The following is a 22,919-nucleotide window of genomic DNA, read 5'->3' on the forward strand; positions in this document are numbered from 1 at the left end:
AAGGTTACTGTACTGATGAGCAAATTTTTTCCTGGCCTATTTTTTCACTGAAGATGTTCCTGTGAACTTTCAGGCCTCCTGGCTTTATATGCGGTTCTAATTTTGCCTGTCTTGCTTCATGCAGGACGAAATCTCATTTTCTGACCCCAAATGGGGATGACAATCTATCCTGTAGACAACTGAACATGAAAGGTCCCTCCTTCCAAGAGCCACAGCACCAATTCAGAGCTAATACTTTGGTTTTGAGCTCCCTCTTCATTTCTGGCACCTGGAGATTTCTCTTCTCTTCTTATAAGCTCAGCAATGCATTCTGAATTCTTTAATACATTGTGTCCAAAGTTCACACCTCGGTAGATTTTCTGACTCCTCTGTTATTTCATAAAATTGGAAGAAGCAGGAGAGACTCTCCATCCCAGTTCTACTGGCCTGAATGGTCTCCCAACACCTGCAGCCATGTCTGTGTCCTCAGCTCTTGCTTCACCCATGAAGCCAAGTCTAATTCTATCCCCTGATCCCATTCTGGTCTGCATCAAGCCAGTGCACTGAATCAAGCCATGCCCAGCCACATTCAAAACATAACTCAAGATGGAGCTTAAGGAGGTTAGGAAAGTGACAGTTGAGCTCCCTGATGGAAGTAAAGCTTGGGTCTGTTCTTGTCTAGGATGAAGGACAATTTTAAATAGACCCGAACCCAAGAACACCTTATTCTGAAAACACATCACACACATACATTTTACAAGATGAGCACCTTGCTGCCCAGGGAAGGCTGTGACAAAGCACACCACAGGCAGAATTATTGCTCAACAGAAGAGACTTGGAGCTGCCTTCCTCTGCCAGGAGTTGGGGGGGTGGGGGAGAGCCCAGCTAAGAAGCAGAACTGGGCACAGCTAGGGAAGAGAGGATTTCAAACCCATTACCCGTGTCTCCATACTCTCCGAAGATATTGATGACGACATCAGCATCGGTCCCTGCACCAATGACATCACCAGTGTATACCTTGACTTCGTACTTGTTACCTGGGAATGAGGACAGAGAAAGCCCCAGCTCATTAGGATCTCGAGAAAGAAGAACAAAGGCCCCAAGGCAGCTACCACATCACCTACCCTTCCCTCCAGCAATACAGGAAGTGTCACCATCGCTGTCAAAAACAGAGCAAGAAACAAGTTGCCTGACATTGGTTCCAAATGGTCATTGCTAGTATATACATGTATCAAATCGACACATCGCACACCTTAAACTCACACAATGTTATATGTCAGTTATATCCCAATAAAGCTGGAAAGAAAAGAAAAGTCAAACGGTCACTGCTAAAGCTAAACGGTGTGCAGAGCATAAATCAGAGATAGAGGAACCTTCTGTTTTCATACTGCCTTGGGATGCAAGAATCAGCCCAAATGCCACACTGAACCAGACCACCAGCCAATCTCCCCTGGATATTGAAATGCTTCTTACTGGGCCCACTGCACATCTACTCTGCCTTCTCCAATCTGTTCTCCACATACATCACAGTGTAAAAATTACCTGGGGAAAATACATTCTGCATGTGAAAATCAAATCTATATGTAAATTGTCAGGGCCACAACCAATGCAAAGACTAGGGCACCAAGAGTAGCCAGCGCATGCGTGCTTCGTGGTTACCTTGCTTAAAGATCTGTATCGCTTCTTCTATCTTTCCCCCAATTGCTGAGCGGAAACCCATGCACTGTAACCCACAAATGCCTCAGCCTTGCCCAAGGCCTTGTAGGGGAGATGAGCTCACTGTAAACTTCACCAACATGCTGAGCCCACCTAGGTCTCCCCAGCTGGAGCCCGCTGGGGGAGCAAAGGACAGGCGCTGGTGTGTGTATGGGAAGGAAGACTCCTCTAGACTTTCTTTGGGTCCCAACAATTCCGAGGGCTGAGGCAATTTGCCTTTCCCTCCTCCCTTCCTTCAAAGACTTTCTATTTTTTATGTAGAAGAATTTTGTTCAGATTTCTTACTCCCAATACGTGAAGTTAATAAAAATTAGAGGTGTTTCACTAACTCAAAAGGTATCTGTACCCTCACGTTTACTGCAGCATTCCTTATGACAGCCATGACATGGAAAAAATCTAAGTGTCCATCCATGGAAGAATAGATAAGGAAGTTGTGTTATAATTGTTACAATGGAATACTATTCCGCCATGAACAGCATTCCAAGAAGAGAACCTTGACATTTGCAACAACATGAACGGAGCTTGAGGGCATTTTGCTAAGTGAAAAAAGCCTGTCACAGAAAGACAAACATAGCATGATTCCACTGATATGTGGAATCTAAAAAACAAACAACAAAAACACCCCCCAAATCCCCAAAACAAAAATAAAAAAGAAACCACCCAAATTCATAGATACAGAGAACAGATTGGTGGTTACCAGAGGTGGGGTATAAGGGGGTGTGCAAAATGGGTGAAGGGAGTCAAAAGGTACAAACTCTGGGGCTCCTAGGTGGCTCAGCCGGTTACATGTCTGACTTGGGCTCAGGTCATGATCTCACGGTTCGTGAGTTTGAGCCCCATGTTGGGCTCTGTGCTGACAGCTCAGAGCCTGGCGCCTGCTTCAGATTCTGTGTCTCCCTCTTTCTCTGCCCTTCCCTTACTCATGCTCTGTCTCTCTCAAAAATAAATAAGGGGTGCCTGGGTGGCTCAGTCGGTTGAGCGTCCAACTTCGGCTCAGGTTGTGATCTCACAGCTCCTGAGTTTGAGCCCTGCGTCGGGCTCTGTGCTGATAGCTCAGAGCCTGGAGCCTGCTTTGGATTCTGCGCCTCCCTCTCTCTTTGCCCCAACCCACTCACATTCTGTCTCTGTCTCTCTCAAAAATAAATAAACCTTTAAAATAAATAAATAAATAAATAAATACATTAAAAAAACATTTTTTTTTTTTTAATGTACCAACTCGGGGCACCTGGGTGGCTCAGTCGCTTAAGTGTCTGACTCTTGGTTTTGGCTCAGGTCATGATCTCACAGCTACATGAGTTCAAGCCCCACATTGGGCTCTGCACTGAGTGTGGAGCCTGCTTGGGATTCCCTCTCCCTCTCTCTGCCCCTCCCCACTCACACTGTGTGTCTCTCAAGATAAGAAAAAAAAAAAAACTTAAAAAAAATAAATTAAAATTTTAAAAAAGGTACAAACTCCCAGTTATAAGGTAAAGAAATCATGACATGCGATGTACAGCATGGCAACTATAATTAATAACACTGCATTGCATATGTGAAGTTACTGAGAGAGTAGATGTTAAAAGTTCTTATCACAAAAATCGTAATTATGCGTGGTGATGGTTATTAACTAGACTTGGGTGATTATTTCGCAATATGTACACACATCAAATCACTATTTCGTATACCTGAAACAAATATAATGTTTCATGTCAATTACACCTCAATAAAAACAAAATAGAACTGTTTTAATTGAGGCCCAGAGTTCCAGCCCCTCTGCCCACGGCCTCCTTGGGGCCTTCCCTGATGTCCTAGCCCCCAGGGCCTTTCTCCCCTGCATTCCTTGGTTCTGCTACGTTGTCTGTGCCGATGATTTCCAAGTTCACCAAGGACGGCCTTGTGCAGTTTGGTGTTTCCTGCAGGTGAGGCTTCTAAGATTTTCAGGAATTTACAAGAGGTCTGGGGCGGGACTTCCTTTTCACATATGGCTCCCCCCACACACGTTCCCTAGCACAGTGCTGGGCACATACTAGAGCCTCACTAAGTGTATCGGAAAACAACTTGAGTCGAACTTCCTAAAGCTCAAAGTCCCGGGGAAGTTGCTCAGTGCAAAGGAGTGAGAGGTGGGGGCGACAAGGAGAAAACCTAATTTCACTCCAACCCCATCTCGAATCCTGCCCCGCCTCTGCCATCTAGAGACGACACGATGCAGAATGTGGCAGGGCACCCATAGAGGACACCCCCCGACATATGCCACAGCCCTGAAGGCTGATCTTTAACCTGCTGAGAACCTGAGCCAGGAGGCAGTGATTCTCCCCTCAAACCTCACTAGGGGAGACCCATCACGAGAGAGGGAAGACCCTCCAATCCTGTCCCCAACCGAAGATCTCCGAGATTCTCACCCACCCCCTCGGATCCCCATGAAGCCCCCCTGAGATGGGAGGCAGAACCATGGTCTTCAGAAGAGGCCAGACTCAGGCAACCCCGAGGTCAGTGGCTTGAAATCTGGGCCATATTTAGGCTAGCTTGCTGACAAGGCAATTTCCAGGTTCCCTCCCCCCATCCCCCACCCCCCACCCCCGCCCCCGGAAGCTCCTGAGACACACGGCTGTGAAGAACCAAGAAGGCCTTGGCCATGTCCAGCCGCCCCTGCTTCTGATCATCTTTCAAGTTGCAGAGGCCCCTGGCTGCGGGGTTGTTCTCTCCTCTCCTGGTTGGCAGGGTCTCTGAGAACCTTTCATTTTGGCTCACATCCTTTCTCAGGTCCAGTCTGGGGCTCACTTCACACAGAAGCAATTCCCCTCTGCATGGTGACAAGATGCCCAGGGCCCCCTGGCTGGTGATACCATGGGGGGTGGGGGAGGCGCTAAAGGCCACCGCTGAGCATCAGTCAGTCAGAGGGCAAGAGGACGCCAGACAGCACTGGGCACAGGGCAGCAGGAGAAAGGATGAGGGGGGGTAGGGGAGCACTCAGGGCAGGAGGAGCAGACATTCTGCCATCATTCCAAAAGGCAGAATTAGACTTAGCACTTGAATTATAAAGAAAGATATTTTAGCTCACCGAAAGAAACGTTTTCTAATACCTGGGGCTATCCAACAAAGGCATGGGATGCCCTTGGGGGAAGTGAGTTTCCCATCCCTAGAGACATCTAAGCAGTCACTTTGTGACAAGCACTTTGGTGGAGAGCCATCTGTCAGGGAGGCTGTAAAGAAAATGCCAGGGGTGAGAGAATGTGAGAACACTAAGGGTCCTTTTCAATCTGCAATTCCATGACATTTGACCAGGAAAGGCATCCTGCAGACTAGAGAGAGAAGCCAAGAGATGGAGGGGGCCCCTCAAAGTACAGGGGAGGTGCCCGAGGCTGGTACAGGCAGGCCTGGGGAGCAGGACCCTATGCAGGGTTTAGGGAACACACAGCATCCCAGTCCCAGGGAAGTCCAGAGAAGGAGTCATCAGGGCTGGAATGAGGCAATGTAGGAGACAGGCCAAGGGTGGAAGGAGCTTCCAGAACGCTCTGGCTGAGGTGGACAAAGGGCCCAAGCCCAGGGGTCAGAAAGTCAGCTGAACAGAATGCAGGAGGAAATCGGTTCTGGAATAAGGCTGGACTGTTCTCTCACCTCTGCAGAACTCTCTATGGCAAGATGGGGCCCCGGTTCTCCACATAGTTGGCCGAGTGAGAAGCAAGACACCCCCCCCCCCCCGCCATGTGCCAGATGACCTCTGACCACACTGGGGAAAGGCTGAGGGCTGCAGCGGGGCGGGCAAGGCACATCTCACAAAACCACTCTGTAAAAGGCCCCGAAGACAATGAGCCTTATTATATTACTGTTCTCCTGCTTTTCGTCCACATTTCCTCTTCAAGCAGAACCCCCATACTATCTGATTTGCCATTTTCCAAACAAGGCCGAGGGCCCAGCGCCAACCCAAAATTGTGATTAAATGCATATACAGTGGAAAGAGCAAGACGGGATAAAAGCAGGGCTTCATTCTCTCCCGGCTGCCAGACTGTCAGCACAGTGCATCAAGCCTTCCTCCCAAGTGGTCACGAGAGCCCCCCAGTTCCCCGTGATCAGAATTTCAATGAGCACAAACTTGCAATTCTGGTCACAAGTGGGTTTTTATGTGTTGAATTCACCCCTTGGATCTGGTGATCCATGTGAGAGCAAAATGCCCATATGTGAAATGTGGCTCCCTTCCTGGCGAGAGCAACAGGGCCAGAGGGAAAGGTCCAAGGCCAGTAGAAATCCCCGCCCCGGGGGCCAGAAGGGAACAAGGCAGGACAGAGAACGGGGATGGGAGGAAGGACTTGAAGGAGGACGGGCCACGGCTGGCCCACCTTCTAGGGCAAATAATAGGCAAGTCACCCAGGCCTTGCAGCTCACGAGGTCCCTGCACGTCCTCGATGACATCTGAGCCCTACAATGGCCACATGATACAGGCAGGACAGATACTGTTGACTTTCTCATTTACAGATGGGGAAACAGAGGCTCAGAGGGCAAGGTGGCTTCCCGGGGGACACACAGCTGCTAAATGATGCAAGAGGGGCTCAAAGCCAGGTCTCCTGCCTCTTAAGTCAGGGCTCTTTTTTAGAGCGTGCCATGGCCTCTCATTCTCTATGTCAGGGGTAGGCAAAACCTGTCCGTAAGGTGCCAGGTGGTAAATATTTTAGGCTTTGCAGGCTGCCCGGCCTCTGTTGCAACTATTCCACTCCGCGGCTGTATCATGAAAGCAGCCCACACGCAATACAGGTGTCTTCCACGCCTTCCCCACGCCCCCCACCGCCACTTCCCTGCAGGGCCAGTCCAAGACCCCCAGAGGATGCCTGCAACCCTGACACGGAACGCTTTATAAACTAGGTTTTCTCCTATCCATACATACTGTGACACAGTCTGACTTCTAAAGTAGGCACAGTAAGAGTTTACCAACAGTAACTAATCGTAATAATACGCGGTAATAACAGCGTATATAATACGCGGTAATAACAGCGAGGTGAACGCGGTCTCCCTCTCTCAAAATTCCTTCCTGCCCTGTACTCACCCTTCTCCTGAAGATGGGGGAGGACAAGAGCTGCGTGATGACGAAGGGAAGAGAACGACGCATGTTACGCTACTACTCACCTTCCGACCCTGGATCAGAGCGAGGATTATCCGCTCGCTCCGGATGCGGGTTCACCTAGAGAAACTCAAACGGCGGGAAGGGAAACGCTGCAGCTACGACGCTACGTAAAAACAACGTCAGCAAAGGGGCGTGGCCTTGTGCCATAAACTTTGCGGGCAACAGACCTCGGAACCTCGTGTAACTTTCTTGTGTCATCAGCTGTTGTTCTTGTTTTAGTTCTTTACAGCCCTTAAAAAATGTAAAGCGTCTTTGTTAGCTCCAGATCCTCGCAAAGCTACACCCAGTCGGCCACCGTAGTTGTCGTTGGCCACCAGCTGCCCCAGGCTGCCTGGGGCTTTCAGACCCTCTTCTGTGTGTCTAGGCAGGAACTTCAGGTAACTCTCCACGCTGCGGCCTGGAACAGGATCCGAGTGGCTTGGTGCTGCTGCAGGGTAATCACAGCACACTCTATTCACCAGCGAAGCAGCTCAAAGCTCTGAAGATTGGGGAACTATTGCCCTTTTTCTGTTGGGCTGGAGGGGGTGAGAAGGAGCATGTCCTGTGCCCAGTGTGGGTAGGCAGGGCCAGCTTTCCCTGCCCATGCAATGCTGGGTGACTGGGCTGAGCTCAATGTTCCCCTGAGTGCAGTGGAGAATGGGGGGGCTCGGCTGGGGTTTCCTAAAGGTGGGGACAGATGGCAGCACCAGTTCTGCAACCTCGGGTATTGTGCCTTCACCTCCTTGCCTGCCTGACAGTGAGCAAGGAACAGAGATGAAAAGAGAGGGGAAGGTCAAGTTGGAGGAGGGGCTAGCAAGTTCACTGTGCTTCCCGAGCAAGCGTGGGACCAACATGACCTAGTGATGGATGACAGGAATTGTTGCCCTAGCCAGTTCTGAGGTCGGCCTGTGGTTTAATCAATGCTATTAACATTCTCCCTAGAACTGATTTCTGTCTGGCCTTTTAGGGAGCTACCATTAGTTCACAGGGTGCCTTTCCACAAATTAGAAAAAGGCTTCCTTCAAGACACTTTACTGCCATCTGTTGGATAACTGTCATCATAAATACACAAACCTACAACCTCTATGATGTGAAAGATGTCTCTTTACATAGTCTCAATTGTGCAGTGCACAACCTGCATATCTGAACCCAGGAACACTACCTTTCAGGGAGTAGTTGCCTTTTGCTGAAGGTCAGTGTGAGCTCAAAGACACCAAAGTAGTTTGAACATTGATCTGAACAACATACAAGAAGGGAAATAGACCAGAGAGTAAGGTAATTACATGGTACCTCTCAGAGCCAAACAGAATTGAGTTGGGGTACTGCACGGATGGCATTAGCAGCAGCCTAAAGACAGATGGCCCTCAAGGCCACAGCATGTGGCTGTCTGTGCCCTGCTTGCCCTGCCCAGAGGATCCACAAGCCCAGCCTTGCCCCTTATTTCCTCTGTAGCCTCCATGGCAGAGGCACAGGTCTGCTCCCTCTAAACAGGAACCGTGTCCCCTGTGGGCCAGCCGGAAGCTGCCTGTGTGGGCTTCCAGAAAAGGCAGGCACTGGCAGGCCCAAGCTGCCTCCTGCGCCTGGTGCGCCAACCACCCCCACAGCCTCGCCTGCGCTCTGTCTGGAACAGTCAGCACACAGCAGCGACAGGACACATCTGAGAGAACCACCCTGGGCGACGTGGGGGAGGCACAGCCATGAGTAGGCCGGATCCCCCAAATCTCGGCGCTGAGCTGGGCTAAGCTGGTTGTCACGTTCCCGATGACAGGAGTCAAGCAAATGCCCGGAAACTAAGCCTCCGTCCTGCTTGCCAAGGAAGGGACCATCCCACACCCAACGTGATTTGTGCCTCGCAGTAGCTCACGTGGCCCAAGCTTTTTTAGGAAGCTGGGAATCATGAATGAAGTGATCCTGAATTGCCGCAGGGTGTTTCTTTCCCTAGCCTTCGCCCCCCATTCTCAGGTCGTGCATATTTAGAGTATTTAGACGGTGGCTTCATTCGCCCTGCCCTGCGGGTGAGCGGTGGGAAGGGGTGGCAGGAGGCTGGCTGCACCTGATTCCCCCCCGCCCCCCATCCGCGGCCACGGCTGCTCCCTGGCACCTATCACTTCCACTCACCCAGAGCCAGGCACTGGGGAAGTGCCAGGGGAGAACACGGAAACAAGCGAGAGACGTGAAGTGGGGCTGCCCTGGGGATGGGGGCGAGGGGAATGTTCTCCTCCACCCAGGGAAAGCCCCCAGCTCCTCCGGCCTGCCTGCACCGGTGCTGGGAGGAGTGTCCACGGACCCAAAGGAAGGGCCGCAAGGCTACCCGTGGGGAACTGCTTCTTGGCCACTGAGCAGTGAACCAGGTCCCCAGACTCAAGTCTCCCTCCCCTGTTGCTGCCCCCAGAACGTTTCCCTTGGGTCTTCCTTCCCTTGGGTCCAGAGGTCCGAATCGCTCACCCAGATTCGTCCGCTTCTTCAAGTAGGACTGGAACTTCTCTGCTTTCTGGAGAATACCCTCAATCTTGCCGCCCTTGTAGACACATGCACGCCTCAAGCTGGTAAGAGCCTCTGATGCTTACTGAGGACTGACTGTGGGCCGGTCACATCTGTTTCTCATGTAATCCTCACGATGACAGACCCTATTACTACTGTGGTCACTGCTTACTGAGAAGAGAATGGAAGCAAGAGGTTAAGAAACCTCATCAAGTTCCCACAGTTAGAAAGGGTGAAGCCCGGACTCAAGAGGTCCAGGCAGGAGGGTTCACTCTCATCTGTCCTTTCGCCCAACCCACAAGGTCTAGCTGAAAGCCCACCTCCCAGGCCCAGGGTGTTCCATTCCAGAACTCCTGTGGCCTGTATCATTTATTTGGCACTTAACACGTGCTCAAGCACAGGCCATGGGGTGAACTCAGCTGAGCCTGGTTACACAAGGACATTAAAACACTGCTCAGCTGGGGTGCCTGGGTGGCTCAGTTGGTTAAGCAACTGACTTTGGCTCAGGTCATGATGTCACAGTTTGTGGGTTTGAGCCCCGCACCGGGCTCTGTGCTGACAGCTCAGAGCCTGGAGCCTGCTTTGGATTCTGTGTCTCCCTCTCTCTCTTCCCGTCCCCCACTTGTTCTCTCTCTCTCTCTCTCTCTCTCTCTCAAAAATTAATAAAATGTAAAAAACAAAAACAAAGAACATTGCTCAGTCATTAACAGTTGCTCCCGGGTGGTAATCAAGAAAAAATATTCCGTCCTTTGTTTTACCCCCAAATCATAGACAGCTAGCACATCTTTTGGGGAAGCTGTGACGTAAGCCTGATGTGATCAGGTATTGAAAGAGTATGGAGTAGGTAGGCTTTTTCTCCTTTTATCTCACTGTGCTCAGCCCCTCTTATCCAGTTCACTGCCAAGCCCCGCAGAGCTATTTCCACACGCCCCTCAGTCACTCGTCTCCCTTGGCTCCCCCTCATGTGGCTCTACAGCAGACCCTCCCCTTCAACCTGCACACCCCAGCAATCTCGTCCATTTCTTCCCTTTCCAACCCAGATTCCACTCTGCTGCAGGAGCTTATCGTCCTCTAATGCACGTCTCATATGCTGCTGGAGGAACCAGAACACCACACAGCCTTCCTGGAGGGCAGGTGAGTACTGCCTGTCAAAAGGCTTAACATTCTGCAAATCCCGGAGCTAACAATTCAGTCCCTGTGCCTAACAATTCATTTATATGAGGAAATACTTGTGTTCACAGATGACCTGTAAAGATGTCTATCACAGCATCGTTAATAACAAAAAAATTGAGAACAACCTAAAAATATCCAGAATGGGGGATTGTTGGGGTGAATTATGATATTCACCCATGTGGCCATTTAAAATAATGGTTTAGATTATTCAATGTTTTAGTATTCAGTAAAAAAACCTAGTTACAAAGTCAACTGTGATACAACACTACTTTCCGTCAGTATGTAGTGTTTAATGCATTCATGCATAAAAAAGCACAGGAAGGAGATTCACCAAAATGTTAACAGCAGTGTCCTCGAGGCTCTCCTACACAGGGATTAAGTTCAAGGTTCTGGGTTTACTCTTGGGCCCTTCACTTGTGTGCACATTACTTAACCACTCTATCCCTCAGTTTGCTTTACCCATAAAATGGGTATAATAATAATAATAATAATAATAATAATAAATCTGTCATGGTACTGTGAAGATGAGATAGACAGATAGTGATTAGAACAATATCTGACATTGAGTGAATGCCCAATAAATTTTAGCTATTATCATTTTGGGGTAATGGGATTATGGAAGATTTTATTCTTCTTCGAACTCTTGCTTATTTGTACTTTTAATAATTTATACAACAGCCATTTTTCTTTTCCCTGCAATTGAAAACTAAAGATTGAAGTCACCTAAACTTCAATCGAATATTCAATTTGAATAACTCATGCCCTGTATAGTCTGGAAGGAGCTGTTGAGAACTGCCAGCTTGAGGAAAACCCATGCACATGATGAACATCCTTACACCCTCAAGCTGGCTTTGGTACCAGAAACCTTTGAGCTTGCTGGTCTGGGCAGCTAGGAGGCTAGGGGGAGGGTTGAGGACTGGATGAAGGAAGAGAAAAAACAAAGGCAGGGGCCACCTGATAGACATTCAGCTCCAGGTAGGTGGGAACCCCTTCTCTGACACCCCTGCACCACCCTGGCTGATGCTTGGAGCTCAGGGGAAGGGTCCAGCAGGAAAACATTGGTGGCTGGAAGGGACACCCACAGCTGGATCAGGCCCAAGGCAATGTCTGTGTCATAAGTTCTGATTTCATGCACACAAACTGCAGCTCTGAGAAAGTACTCTCCATAAATGGGGTGGGGGGAGTGTTATTATAAACACCTATTTGAAAACCTCCCTCTGTTGAAAGCCTAGCAAACTCCATCTCAACTATGAAGTCTCAATTGGGCATCACTTACTCTATGAAGCCTTACTGATTCCTCCTTCCTCTATGCTTCTAGTGATACAGGTCAGTCCCTAATAAGAACATTCTATCTTTTTGCACTCACTATTTCCTGGCTTGACCCTCTCCCCTCTGGTTGCTAAGTTCCTAGAGACAAAGGTCTGTACATATTTATCCTGAGCAAAGGATCCGGTACATAGAAGATTCCCAAATAGTGCCCATTGAATCACTGAATGACATCGGAGGAGCACAAGGTGGCATCTGGAGCCCAGGGCACTAGCTCTGCCCACACTGTGTCACCAAGAGCAGGTGGCTTAACTTTCCAAGGCTTCTGTGTTCTGCAAAATGGAGGAAGAGCAGATAAGGTCCCTTCTGGTCCTGAAATTCTCTGATACTCGTCACTGGGGCCTCATTGGAAACAGTTCTCTTCTTCCCACTCTTTCCGGAGATGATTTTCTGCAATGTTAGGTGGGAGCAGATGGGGTGGGCGGGGAGCTGCTGGGAAGTTCAGAGGAGGAGAGCGCTGCAGGACTGGCCCAGCTCCCCCCACCCCAAAGCCCTCTCTCTCTGAGTCCAGCTCTGAGTCCATGGGCCCAGGACCACCTCCCTAGAGGTCAAAGGAACAGTAACTCCCAACTGGCATCCACAGCAAATCTAGCTCAGAGGGCTTTGGATAACGTTTGAGCTGAGTTGAGGGGACACATCGGGGAGAAGGAAAAGTGTTTGGAAAAGAGGCACTCCCTGCAGGCTTTAACCGAAATCAAGGTCATCAGCCTGTTTCCAGTTGTCTAGATGAGCCTGCTGCCTTTTAGAGGCGGTCCCGGCACTGAGTGGCTCCAAAGTCCTATCTGATTCTGAAAGGCCAGAATCTTGAGTCTATGCATCTCAGAGTCAGAATAAGCCTGGATGTAGGGGAAGAAGAAGGTAAAGCATCAGCATCATAACCACCACCACAATACTCGTTTACTGAGTGCTTACTCTGCGTCCAGCACTACAGTCAGTCTTTATGTGCATTTCCCCAATTAATCAGCCCAACCACTTTATGAGTGGGAATTAGTGTTATCCCCACTTTACAGACGAAGAAATAGAGGCACAGAACTTAAGACATCTGCTCATGCTTACCCAACCAGTAGAGTGGCAGGGCCAGGTTTTGACCACAGAGAAGGGGAGTCCAGGGACCAAGCCCACAGTGGGGAGACAGACACTATGCAGAAGAATAGTAAGTATCGGGGTGGGGGTGGAATGAGGAAGAAGTGTCCGCAGCAGAAGGGAGGTCACCAAAAGCCAATTTCCCCTGCCCGATGGAGGAGGGCTAGCCCCAGACCCGTCCTTCTCTCTTTGGATATGACACTCTACTAATCCTAAAAAGACCCCCAGAGGCCACCTAATGCACCCATTCTGTAGAGGAAGAAACTGAGGATGGGAGCGAAACTGAGATCTGCCTCGGGTCTCATCGCTACTGGTGGCAAAGCGAGAACTAGAACTCAGGGTATATAGTCTCATGTGCTTTCTGAGCCAGCGAGCTATATTTTTTAAAATCAATGATTTAATTACTCTGTGGTGTCATCCTGTAGAATGTGGAAATAAGTCAGGGCTGCTGGCTTGTGTGACAGAGCCCTCGTGATAGGTGCTTTCTGCATCAATCACCCAGGCTGCTTTCATGCTGCATCTGCTTTGGCACCAGGCAGTTCTCGGGCAGGCCCATCATAATCCACCGCAGGTCAGCGAAATGTGCACATGCCCCTAAAATGTTAATCATGAGCCCTTTCTCGTCCAATCACTTCTTCAAATGCACCGTGGGCACCATGCCCAGCATGGTCTTGCCAAGACTGGGTGCACATCTGGAGCTGTGTGATAATGACTGTGTAGCACAGTGTGGGCTCTAACAAAATTATAACCCAGTTGCCTGATGAAATCACTGGGAGTGGAAACAGTGATTATGCTGGACAAACACAGTCCCATTTCTACCTGTTCTAGCTGGCCTATGGGCAGCTTTCAGCCCCAGCATTAGCTGTCCTATTTGCTATAGCAAAAGAGAAGGAGGAGGAAGAGGAGGAGAAGGAGAAGAAGGAGAAGGAAAGGAAGAAGAAGGGGGAGGAGAAAAAGAAGGAAGATGGGGAGGAGGAAAAAAGGAAGGAAGGAAGGAAGGAAGGAAGGAAGGAAGGAAGGAAGGAAGGAAGGGAGGGAGGAGAGGAGGAGGAGAGGAATGGAGGAAGGTGGGGAGGGAGGGAGGAATAGAGAAAGAAAGGAAGAAAGGAAGAAAGAAAAAGCCCCAGACTTGGAATCTGGAAGAAAAGGGGGAATTCGCCACTCCCCAACCTGCACGCTCCAGGCCCGCCTCCCCAGTGGTTGCAACTTCTCATGGACCCCCTTCCCTTCAACGGCCAGCCCCTCGGTCTCTCTGGGACACAGCACAACATTGGCTGCAGCCATGTTTATTATTAACCCACCAAAGAAGATAAATGCTCCTTTAGAGAAAGGGTTGTCCCAAAGGAAGCCTAGGGAACAGGCTTCACTGAGAATGGGGAGCGACAGGACCCACTTCAGACAGGGCCCTTCTGAATGCAGGGCCTCCTCCGCTGTCTGCGAGGCCTGGGTCCGCAACATCGATGAGCTGTTGTGCCTGGGTTCTGACAGCCCTGGGGTGTGAACAGCCCCCAGGCCAGCTGGAACTCAGCTCTTGGCTTCAGAGGCCTGTCGCATTGCCAAGTTGGCAGAACTTTCCCGAAGCAATGTGGTGTGGGCTCAGTACTAATTTCAGCCACGTGATCATCTCAGTGCTTTTTAAGGTGGGCGGGTTTGTGGGTTGGTGCTGGGATGAGAACAATTACTTGTCCAGGAAGCAGGAAATGACATCATGTTGGCAGTGAGAAGGCCAGGCAGGGTCTGTCTTAAACAGGTCTGGCCCTCTTCAGCCCCAGAGATGTGTCCTGAGCCTCCCTGGGGCCAGTGGGATGGGCAGCCCTGTGCTCTCAGCCTGTGCAACTCTGTAGCACAGTCACCAGTTGCACCTGGGTGCCATGCCCATGAATGTCAAACCAGAAGTAACAACATCAAGGTTCAAGGGAGTGAGTTTGGGGAGTGGGAGACCCGGAGCCAGGTAACAGAGACAAGGAGGCATTTAGCTAGCAGAATACCAGAGAAAGCCAGTGCTACAAAGGACCTCGGAGAACATCTAGCCCAGCCTTCTGGTCAGATGAGGAAGCAGCCCAGAGAGGACAAGTAACCTGCTTAAGGCACACAGTTACCAAAGGGCAAGACTAGAAGCCAGTTAACTGCCTCCCACTCTGTGGTAGAGCTCTTTCCACCCATCTCTGCTGCTGGCCTTCATAAGTGATTGTGTCTACACACACACACACACGCACACTCACACACATGCCTGTTTCTTACTAATCTTCACTCAAGTCCCTTAGTGCCAGTGACCAAGTTGGCAGGTACAAGAGAAATAAATCACCAGGTGGGTAGACCCCAGTGTTATGTCCAGAGAAACCTGAGCTTGGCTGGAGAGCCCAGATAGACACATAGTCAGCAGTTAGCACCCAAAGAGGCCAACAGCAGTCCCTGAGATACGGAGTGTCTCAGCCATTTAGCCATCTCAAAATCCCTGGGGGCTACAACCACCCCATCAGCCATGGTGGCTCCTTCTGGCTACGAACTGGTCAGATCATGCCTACATCTCAAGGAGCAGGCTGAAAAGCTCCTCCTCTCTGCCCTGAGATTCCTTACACATCCTTGATGCAGTTGGGTTAGGGGAACCCCCTGAAAATCCACTTCAGTGGATGGCACAGACTTCAATTTCTCCAGAGTTTGGAGGAGGAACACCCGAGGTGAGGGAGCAGCCAGTGCTTTCCAGAGAGGCTGGGTCTTCCCCCGCAGTGGGGTTTGGGTAGCACAGAGAAGACTGAAGTATAGGATAAAAGAGAGCAGGTTGGGGGAGGGGGACCAGGAAGGCACTGGCTCTGACATTTCCTGACCCTGAGATACGTTTTAGTAGGAGATCCACAGTTTTCTCTCTAACCAACTTGACACAGAAGCGTGGGAGCAAGGATACCCCTTCCAGGCAGGAGGCAGGCAGGATTCTGGGGCTCTGGGGAGAGCAGTCCTACTGGGTCCTTGTGGGGCTTCATGGGACAGGGCCCAAACCCCAGAAACTTCTGTCAGCAGTCTGGCTTCTCTCCACAATCTGGGAGCAGGTGGGGAGAGAATGTCTCATTCTCAGACCCATTTCCTATGGGTCCCTTGAAACTTCCTCATGGTTTATTAGTGCTGGAGAGAACAGCTTTCAGAGACACCGCCTGCCAGACACTGGAGCCAACACGATTTGAGCAAACATGGGAACTGGGACTAAGAATGGGACTAAGGAACACAAGGAGAGGTGGGAAGTGCTCTATGCATGCTCACCTTGACCTTTGTTGCAGGTAGAAAATGGGGAAAATAATAGACCTTACCTCCTAGGAGTGCTGTGGATTTGTACAGTGTATACATATGAAGACACAAGACTACAGAAGTATTTTGTCCAAAGGTCACATAGCTAGAAGGTAGCGTTTGGGGATTTGAACCTAGGGCTCTTATGACTTGAGACATGGAGCTGTGGACCATGTGATACCTTCCACTCCCCTTGAGGGTAGCTCGTACTATGATGGTCTGTGTCCTCACTGGACTGCAAGCAACTGGAAGGCAAGGGTGATATCCTTACCCCAGACTCAGCATTTAAGAGCAGCTTGGGGAGCAGAAGGGCATGACCAATGACAGCTGCTAACGGTGATGCTTCACTTCGAGGCCTGGGAGACTGTGCTGAGATTCTGGCCAGGGGCTGCCCTCAGTGTATACCTGTCAATGCAGCTACCCTGCCCCTCTGGGTTCTGGGTTGTCAAGAGGGGCAGCCATTCTAGGTGGAAATCCTCTCGGAAGAGAGTCAGGCATGCATGGCAATGGGGGGATGCCAAGAGGCAGATGGCAGGAGGGAAAATTCACTACAATTCTGGAGTGGTTCGAGAGCCAAGACTGTGTTCCCAGGGATAGTCGATGCAGACATGCTGAAAAAACGGCTGCCAACCCTCCCCAGACCCGAGAAGGTGCCAGGACCCCTGACACCCACTCTAAGAGAGAGATGACCATAGAGATGGCTGCTAGCTCCCTAGTACTGTGCATGTATGTCTGCGACTATTAATCAGGAGGTGTGGCGTCTCCTGGGCCTTCCCACTAAGATGTGGAGGGGAGCCAGCCAAGAATGGGATACCCGCTCCTGCTGACTCATGTGGGAATGAGTCAGGACAATCCAGGATGTTTCTCCAGAAGCCTTGAAGTCCTGGGCAAGAACTGAGGACTTGGGGTGGAGACAGCGTTTTCATCTTTTCTTTTGGGGGGAATAAGAGCCCTTTGGCCTCAAAGTCAATGTGATATATTGTCACTGTGAAAAACGGTTAATGAAAATGTAGGATGGATGAAAAGAAGCAGAACATCAAGGGAGCCTGAATATCCAAACAATCTTAAAAGAAAAGAACAAAGTTGGAAGTCTTACACATCCTGATTTCCAAACTCCGTCCAAAGCTACAGTAATCAAAACAGTGCAGTAGACTTCAGGACAGACATTTGGGTCAATGAACAGAGTAAAGAACCCAGAAATAAGCCCTTGTAAATATGGCCAAATGATATTTGACAAGAGTGTGAAACCATTCAGTGGGGGAAGGGACAGTCTTTACAACAAGTGATGCTAGGAAAATTGGTTCTCCATGTGCAAAAAAATGAAATTGGACTCTATTTTATAATGTCCACAAAAATTAACTCAAAATGGATCAATGACCTAAATGTAAGATGTAGAAGTATAACACTCTTAGAAGAAAACATGGGGCAAAATCTTCATGATTTTGGGTTTGGTGATGATTTCTTGGATATGACACCAAAAGCACAGGCAACAACAGAAAAAATAATAAATTGGACTTCCTAAAAATTAAAAGCTTTTGTGCACCAACAAAACTCTTTCAACAGAGTGAAAAGGCAACCCATGGAATGGGAGAAAATAATTGTAAATCAGTCACCTCTGATAAATGATTAATACCCCCAAATATATTCTGGATGGACCCATACAACTCAAAAATAAAAACAGACAACTCAACTTTAAAACGGGCAAAGGACTTGAATGGACATTTCTCCAAAGAAAATGTACAAATGACCCATAAGCACAAGAAGAGATGTTCAGCATCACTAACTGTGGTTATTATTTTAAAAACCCAGATGATAACAAGTATTGGTGAGTATGCAGAGAAGTTGGAACCCTTGTCCACTGTTACTGGGAATGCAAAATGATGTCGCTGCTGTAGGAAACAGTATGGCTATTCCTCAAAAAAGTTAAACACAGAATTACTACCCGATCCAATAACTCCACTGCTGGGTCTGTACCCAAAAGAAATTAGAGCAGGAACTTCAACAGCTATTTGTACACAATGTTCATAGCAGTGTTATTTACAATAGCCAAAAGGTGGAAAAAAAACCCAAATGTCCATCGACAGATGGCTGGATAAATAAAATAGGGGCTGTGCATATAATGGAATATCATCTAGCCCTGTAAAGAAATGAAATTCCCACACATGCTGTAACATGGACGGAGCTTGAAGACATTACGCTAAAGTAAAATAAGCCAGTCACAAAGGAGCAAATATTGTATGATTCTACCTATATGAGATTCCTAAGTCGTCAAATTCACAGAGACAGAAGAAAGAACAGAGGTTGCCCAGGGCTGGAAGAAATGGGAGAGGGGAGCTATTTTATGGGCACAGAGTGTTAGTTTGGGAAGATGAGCAAGTTCTGGAGATGGATGGTGGTGATGGATATCCAATAATTAATTTATTTAATGCCACTGAATAATGCACTTAAATATGGTTAAGATGGTGACTTTTATCTATGTCTTACTGCAATAATAATAATTTTTTAGAAGAAGTAGGATAATGGAGTCAGGGAGACCTATGCACTCTTGTTCTGAGGAGTCCACTCCCCCCGCCGCCCCCCACCCCCGCCCACCACCCGCCAATCCGGAACACAGGGTTCTTGCCGAGGAGGTACATTCTTGGGGATCCCTGACAAACCAGAGCTACTCAGGGATGCAGGCTGGGCATAAGCCACAAGAGGAGAGGCCAAGGAACCTGGGGATGCAGTCCTGAGAGGAGGGCAGCCTTTCTTCACATGGCTGAAAGGCAGACATGAAAACATCCAGGGTGTTTGTTAGCAGAGGACTGCAATGGACAAGCAGAAGTCCCAGGGAGAGTGTATGGGTTTTAATTGCAGGAAGAGCTTTCTGAAAACCAGTGCCCCTTAGCACTGGGATGGCTGAGCTGGGTGGTTGGGAACCATCCACCGTCAAGAAAGGCTGGATTCAACCCAAGGCTGGAGAAGCAACTGATGTGGACGCTGTGGAAAGGATCCCTGTGACAGTCGACTGGTCCTACTAACCCTCATGAGCCCTAGCTGTGATCCTTCAAGCCCTGATCTCTTAGGGGCCAGGTTGGTTGCCCTTGGTCTTGGAGACACAGGAAGCCCATTCCAAGAATTAGGAGCCTCGCATTCTAGTCCCAGCTCTATCAGTGGTTGGCTGGTTGGTATTAGATGAATCACCACCTCTCTGAGCCCTCAGTTCAGTCCTCTGTGCAATTAACACCTGACTGCCATCCTTCACCTTGCCTCCCCCAGAAGTGTGCTAGGGATGAAGTGAAGCCAAGGACTCTTGAAGAGGACAGCCCAGATACCCTACCAGCCCTTCTCCCCTCCTCCCCACTTCTACTTTCCCTTCCTCACAGATCAGGGCTGGTAGTGTTTCCCAGGGTGCAGTTTGCACACCACAGGTGGCACACAGGATGCTAATGGTGATACAGGAGGGTTATCTAATGTTACGTATTTGTTTTCACATGTGCTGATATTTACAGGAATTGATAACAGTTTTTTGTGATAGTGATATCTGCTTTCTTTTAAAAATAAACCTACAAGTAAATATATAAGTTGCCAAAAGTGAGTTAAAGAAGAATAAGTAAACAAAGAAAATTGCTTACTTGAATAAGACAAGACTCTTAAAGATGGAATGTGAACGGCTGGGGTTCGGGAGCCTCCAGTGGTTGAGGGGATACCACAGCCTGTCTCCCTGGTCCCCAGCAACAGATCCCCCCAGGTTTGGCAGTCAGATATAAAGGAAACCAAAAGGTGAAGGGTTTGGGTTGGCTCTGCTACCTGGTTTTCTTAAGGTGCCAGGTGTAGCGATTTTACCAATTGAGAACAATTGAGAAATTGAACTTGGGCTCTAGGATCTTCCACCCACACAACTTCATTCCACACTAACTGAGTTAGTCATCATCCCCTTCCTTCTTTTGGAACCTCCTGTCCCTGCTTTTTCTCATGGCTACCTTTACCCCACGGGCTCCATGAAGGAAAAGGGTGGCCCTGACCAGGCGTTCACCCCGACGTACTAGGAATATGCGGGGCATTTTCCCATGTTTAAAGAGAACCCAGAGAAGGAAAAGTCACCTCCGTGGCAAACGTCAGGCACTGCGTCATGCAGGAAGGGTAATGTTCTTGCCAGGGCAGCAGTCCTAAAGCTACACAGCTCACCAGCAACCACAGGTGCCGTGTCTCTAACTAAGCATGATATATGAGATCCCCTATAGAGGAACCATCTAGAAACCTGATCAAGGTCCAGTCCCTCTGCCCCTGCCATTTTCTACTGATCACCTTGGCCAAAAGGTCAGTCGGTCAGCCTAGAACACCTACCCTCCTTGAAGAGCAGGAACAAAAGAAGGTTCCAGCTATTTATCAGACAGAGCTTCAGGAGATGGTCCTGGAGGTGGGGAGAGAGGAGCAAAGCTACCCAGCTAATGACTCACTAACCCTTGGAGGATGAAATATGCACTAAAAAGTCCCCTTCTTAAGCCCCCATCCCACGACTTAAAGTATTTTCATATGTCAAACTGCATGGATGAAGAAATAATTATCTTCCCCATTTTGACCATTAGAGGCTCCCCTGCAGCAACCAAATATCAAGTGGGTATAATTCCAGGTGAAAAGCAAAGAGAGTTTACCTTTTGTTTACCAACGCAGTCCTCTGAATATTCGAAGATCCCCTTTTTCATTCCTTCTTTCAGAATCCAGCCTGGAATTACTAAAACTCCAGTGCCTCCAGCTCATAAAAGGGCAGGGGGCCCAGGCGGTCTGATTCAGAGACAAGGTCAGCGGGTGTCTTTGTCCTTCCTTTAAGAGGCAAGAACACGACCCTGGATGATTCTTGTGGAAAGCTGGGGAACCATGGGGTCACATGAATTCTTTCTTAATGGTGACTTCTCAGAAGCTCTTCTAACAGGGGAACCCTAGGTTTTCATGTGACCAAAGCAAATGGTAGCATGAAGAACTCAATAGTGGGAAAAGGCCAAAAAAAAAGGGAGCCTGGGAGAATAGACAGGAAGATAGCCAGCTTGACAACTTGCTAAGGATTTTTCCTAGTAAAGAGACTGGATCAAGAAGTAAAGATACATAAAGTTTTGACGAAAATCTATGAAATTCACCCCAGTTGAAAAGACAGGCATGGGGTATGGGCAGATAATTCACACACACACACACACACACACACACACACACAATACCAATGACCAATAAACACAATAAACACATTAAAAATATCCAGCCTCACCAATAACCAAAGAGAGAACATTGTAAAACCCCCTTTCCTAGCCAATTAGAAAATTAAACAATACTAAGAATTGAGGGTGAGGAAAGTGGGTGCTTTTGCATAGCTGGTGGGGTTGTGCACTGATGTACTCTTTCTACGGCATTTTAGAAAGTCCCATTAAAAGCTTTAACCATGTGCATTCTATTTGACCTGGAAATTCTATTTAGGAATTTATCCTAAGGAAAGAATCATTTGTGCAAAGATTTGGGTGTATTATTTATATCAACAATAAAATTTTAGAGGGGGACACAATGTCAATGTCCAACATAAGGGATTCAGTGAATGGATGATGGTGCCCCTCTATACAAGGACACTTCACAGCCACTGCAAGCAGGGGTGTTGAGCCATATTTAATGGCACTGAAACAAACATGCTCTAAAACAGGATGTGGTACCAGCCCATTCTCTCAAACTATGCATAGAAAAGACTAGAAATGGGGGCACAAACATGTCACCAGTGATGTTTCTCCAGATGATGGAATTACAGGTATTCTTTTTTTTTTTTTTTTTTAATGTTTGCATGTTTCTGTTTTCTAAATTTTCTGCAATGGTCAAATTTGGCTTTTGTCATAAGACAAAGATCAATAGCAACTCTTTTTTTTTTTTTTTTTTTTTTAAAGAAACAGTGAAGTTGCAAGGAATTATGGTGGGGGCCACAGAGGAACAAGGCAAGTTCAAGATCAGCTGGAAGGTAGGAAATCAGAGGTAGACAGAGAAAGGCGAGCTGAAGCCCAGTAGACGCAGAATAGGCTTATTTCTGCCCAGCTGGGCTGCAAGAGAGGACGGAACCTGGAGACGACAGGGAACATGCTGGAAGGCAGAATCTAAGGAGTGCGTCCGCCTTCTGTTACTCTGTTGAGCGACCCCGGCAAAGTCACATGGCTATCAAATGCCTTCACCTCCAAAAGTCTATGACACTCTGCAAGCAAGGTGCTATGATGGTGGTGCCCACGTGTTATGTCTCCGTTTTTGGAAAGGCAACTATGTCCAATAATGAGGTGAGGTGAGGTCAGAACTTTAGGGGACAGGGTGTGATTAAAACAGGCCACGGGATACGGTGTGTGTTTTTACATGATTTGTTCCCCCGCCTCCTGTTGAGCTAAAATGCCCGAATTTAAGGCCTTTGGCCAGAGATGCACTTGAAATTAGTCGTTTCCCTCCTCATAGAATCAGGAGGAGGTAGGGACAGCTTGATGGAGCCCCTGTGGCTGTGAGTTCTGATTCCCATCTGCCCTGCCCTGGCCGTAGCTCACCTTCCTCTGGGCATCAGAAGAAGGGCAAAGAGATAGGAAGACGGAGGCAACTGCCTTTGAACTCAGAGAGGACTCTAGGTAGATACCCATCAACAAGAGATGTTGAAAACACAGGATATGCCCAGGGCTGCTCCCAGCCCTCCATCATGCCTCCTGGTTCGTTTGCATTTCCCATTTCCTTGAGTCCCCAGAGCACATAAGCTTGCTCTTGGGGAGGTCATGTGGAAAAGATGGGGCTTCAGCTGGGCCCCAGCCAACTGTAAGACCCTGGAGGAGTGGCAAAG

The 22,919-nt window shown here is 48.7% G+C and overlaps 1 protein-coding gene and 1 long non-coding RNA gene across 3 annotated transcripts in view; one reads left to right on the plus strand and one right to left on the minus strand.

Annotated features, from left to right (window-relative positions):
• LOXHD1 (lipoxygenase homology PLAT domains 1) overlaps positions 1–22,919 on the minus strand; it is a 159,809-nt gene that overhangs the window by 127,642 nt on the left and 9,248 nt on the right. The window contains exon 5 of the mRNA XM_045457288.1: positions 918–1,016. Within this exon, the coding sequence (XP_045313244.1) occupies positions 918–1,016 (99 nt within the window). The remainder of the gene's footprint in view (positions 1–917; positions 1,017–22,919) is intronic.
• LOC123588063 lies at positions 6,805–22,428 on the plus strand. 2 transcript variants are annotated; one of them, XR_006707679.1, is made up of 3 exons: positions 6,805–7,164; positions 10,288–10,381; positions 22,003–22,428. It is a non-coding gene; the product is annotated as an uncharacterized LOC123588063 (long non-coding RNA). The 2 variants fall into 2 exon arrangements; XR_006707677.1 differs by lacking the exon at positions 6,805–7,164 and adding an exon at positions 9,168–9,312.

This window comes from Leopardus geoffroyi, chromosome D3 (assembly GCF_018350155.1).
Source record: "Leopardus geoffroyi isolate Oge1 chromosome D3, O.geoffroyi_Oge1_pat1.0, whole genome shotgun sequence".
Classification (NCBI taxonomy): domain Eukaryota; kingdom Metazoa; phylum Chordata; class Mammalia; order Carnivora; family Felidae; genus Leopardus; species Leopardus geoffroyi.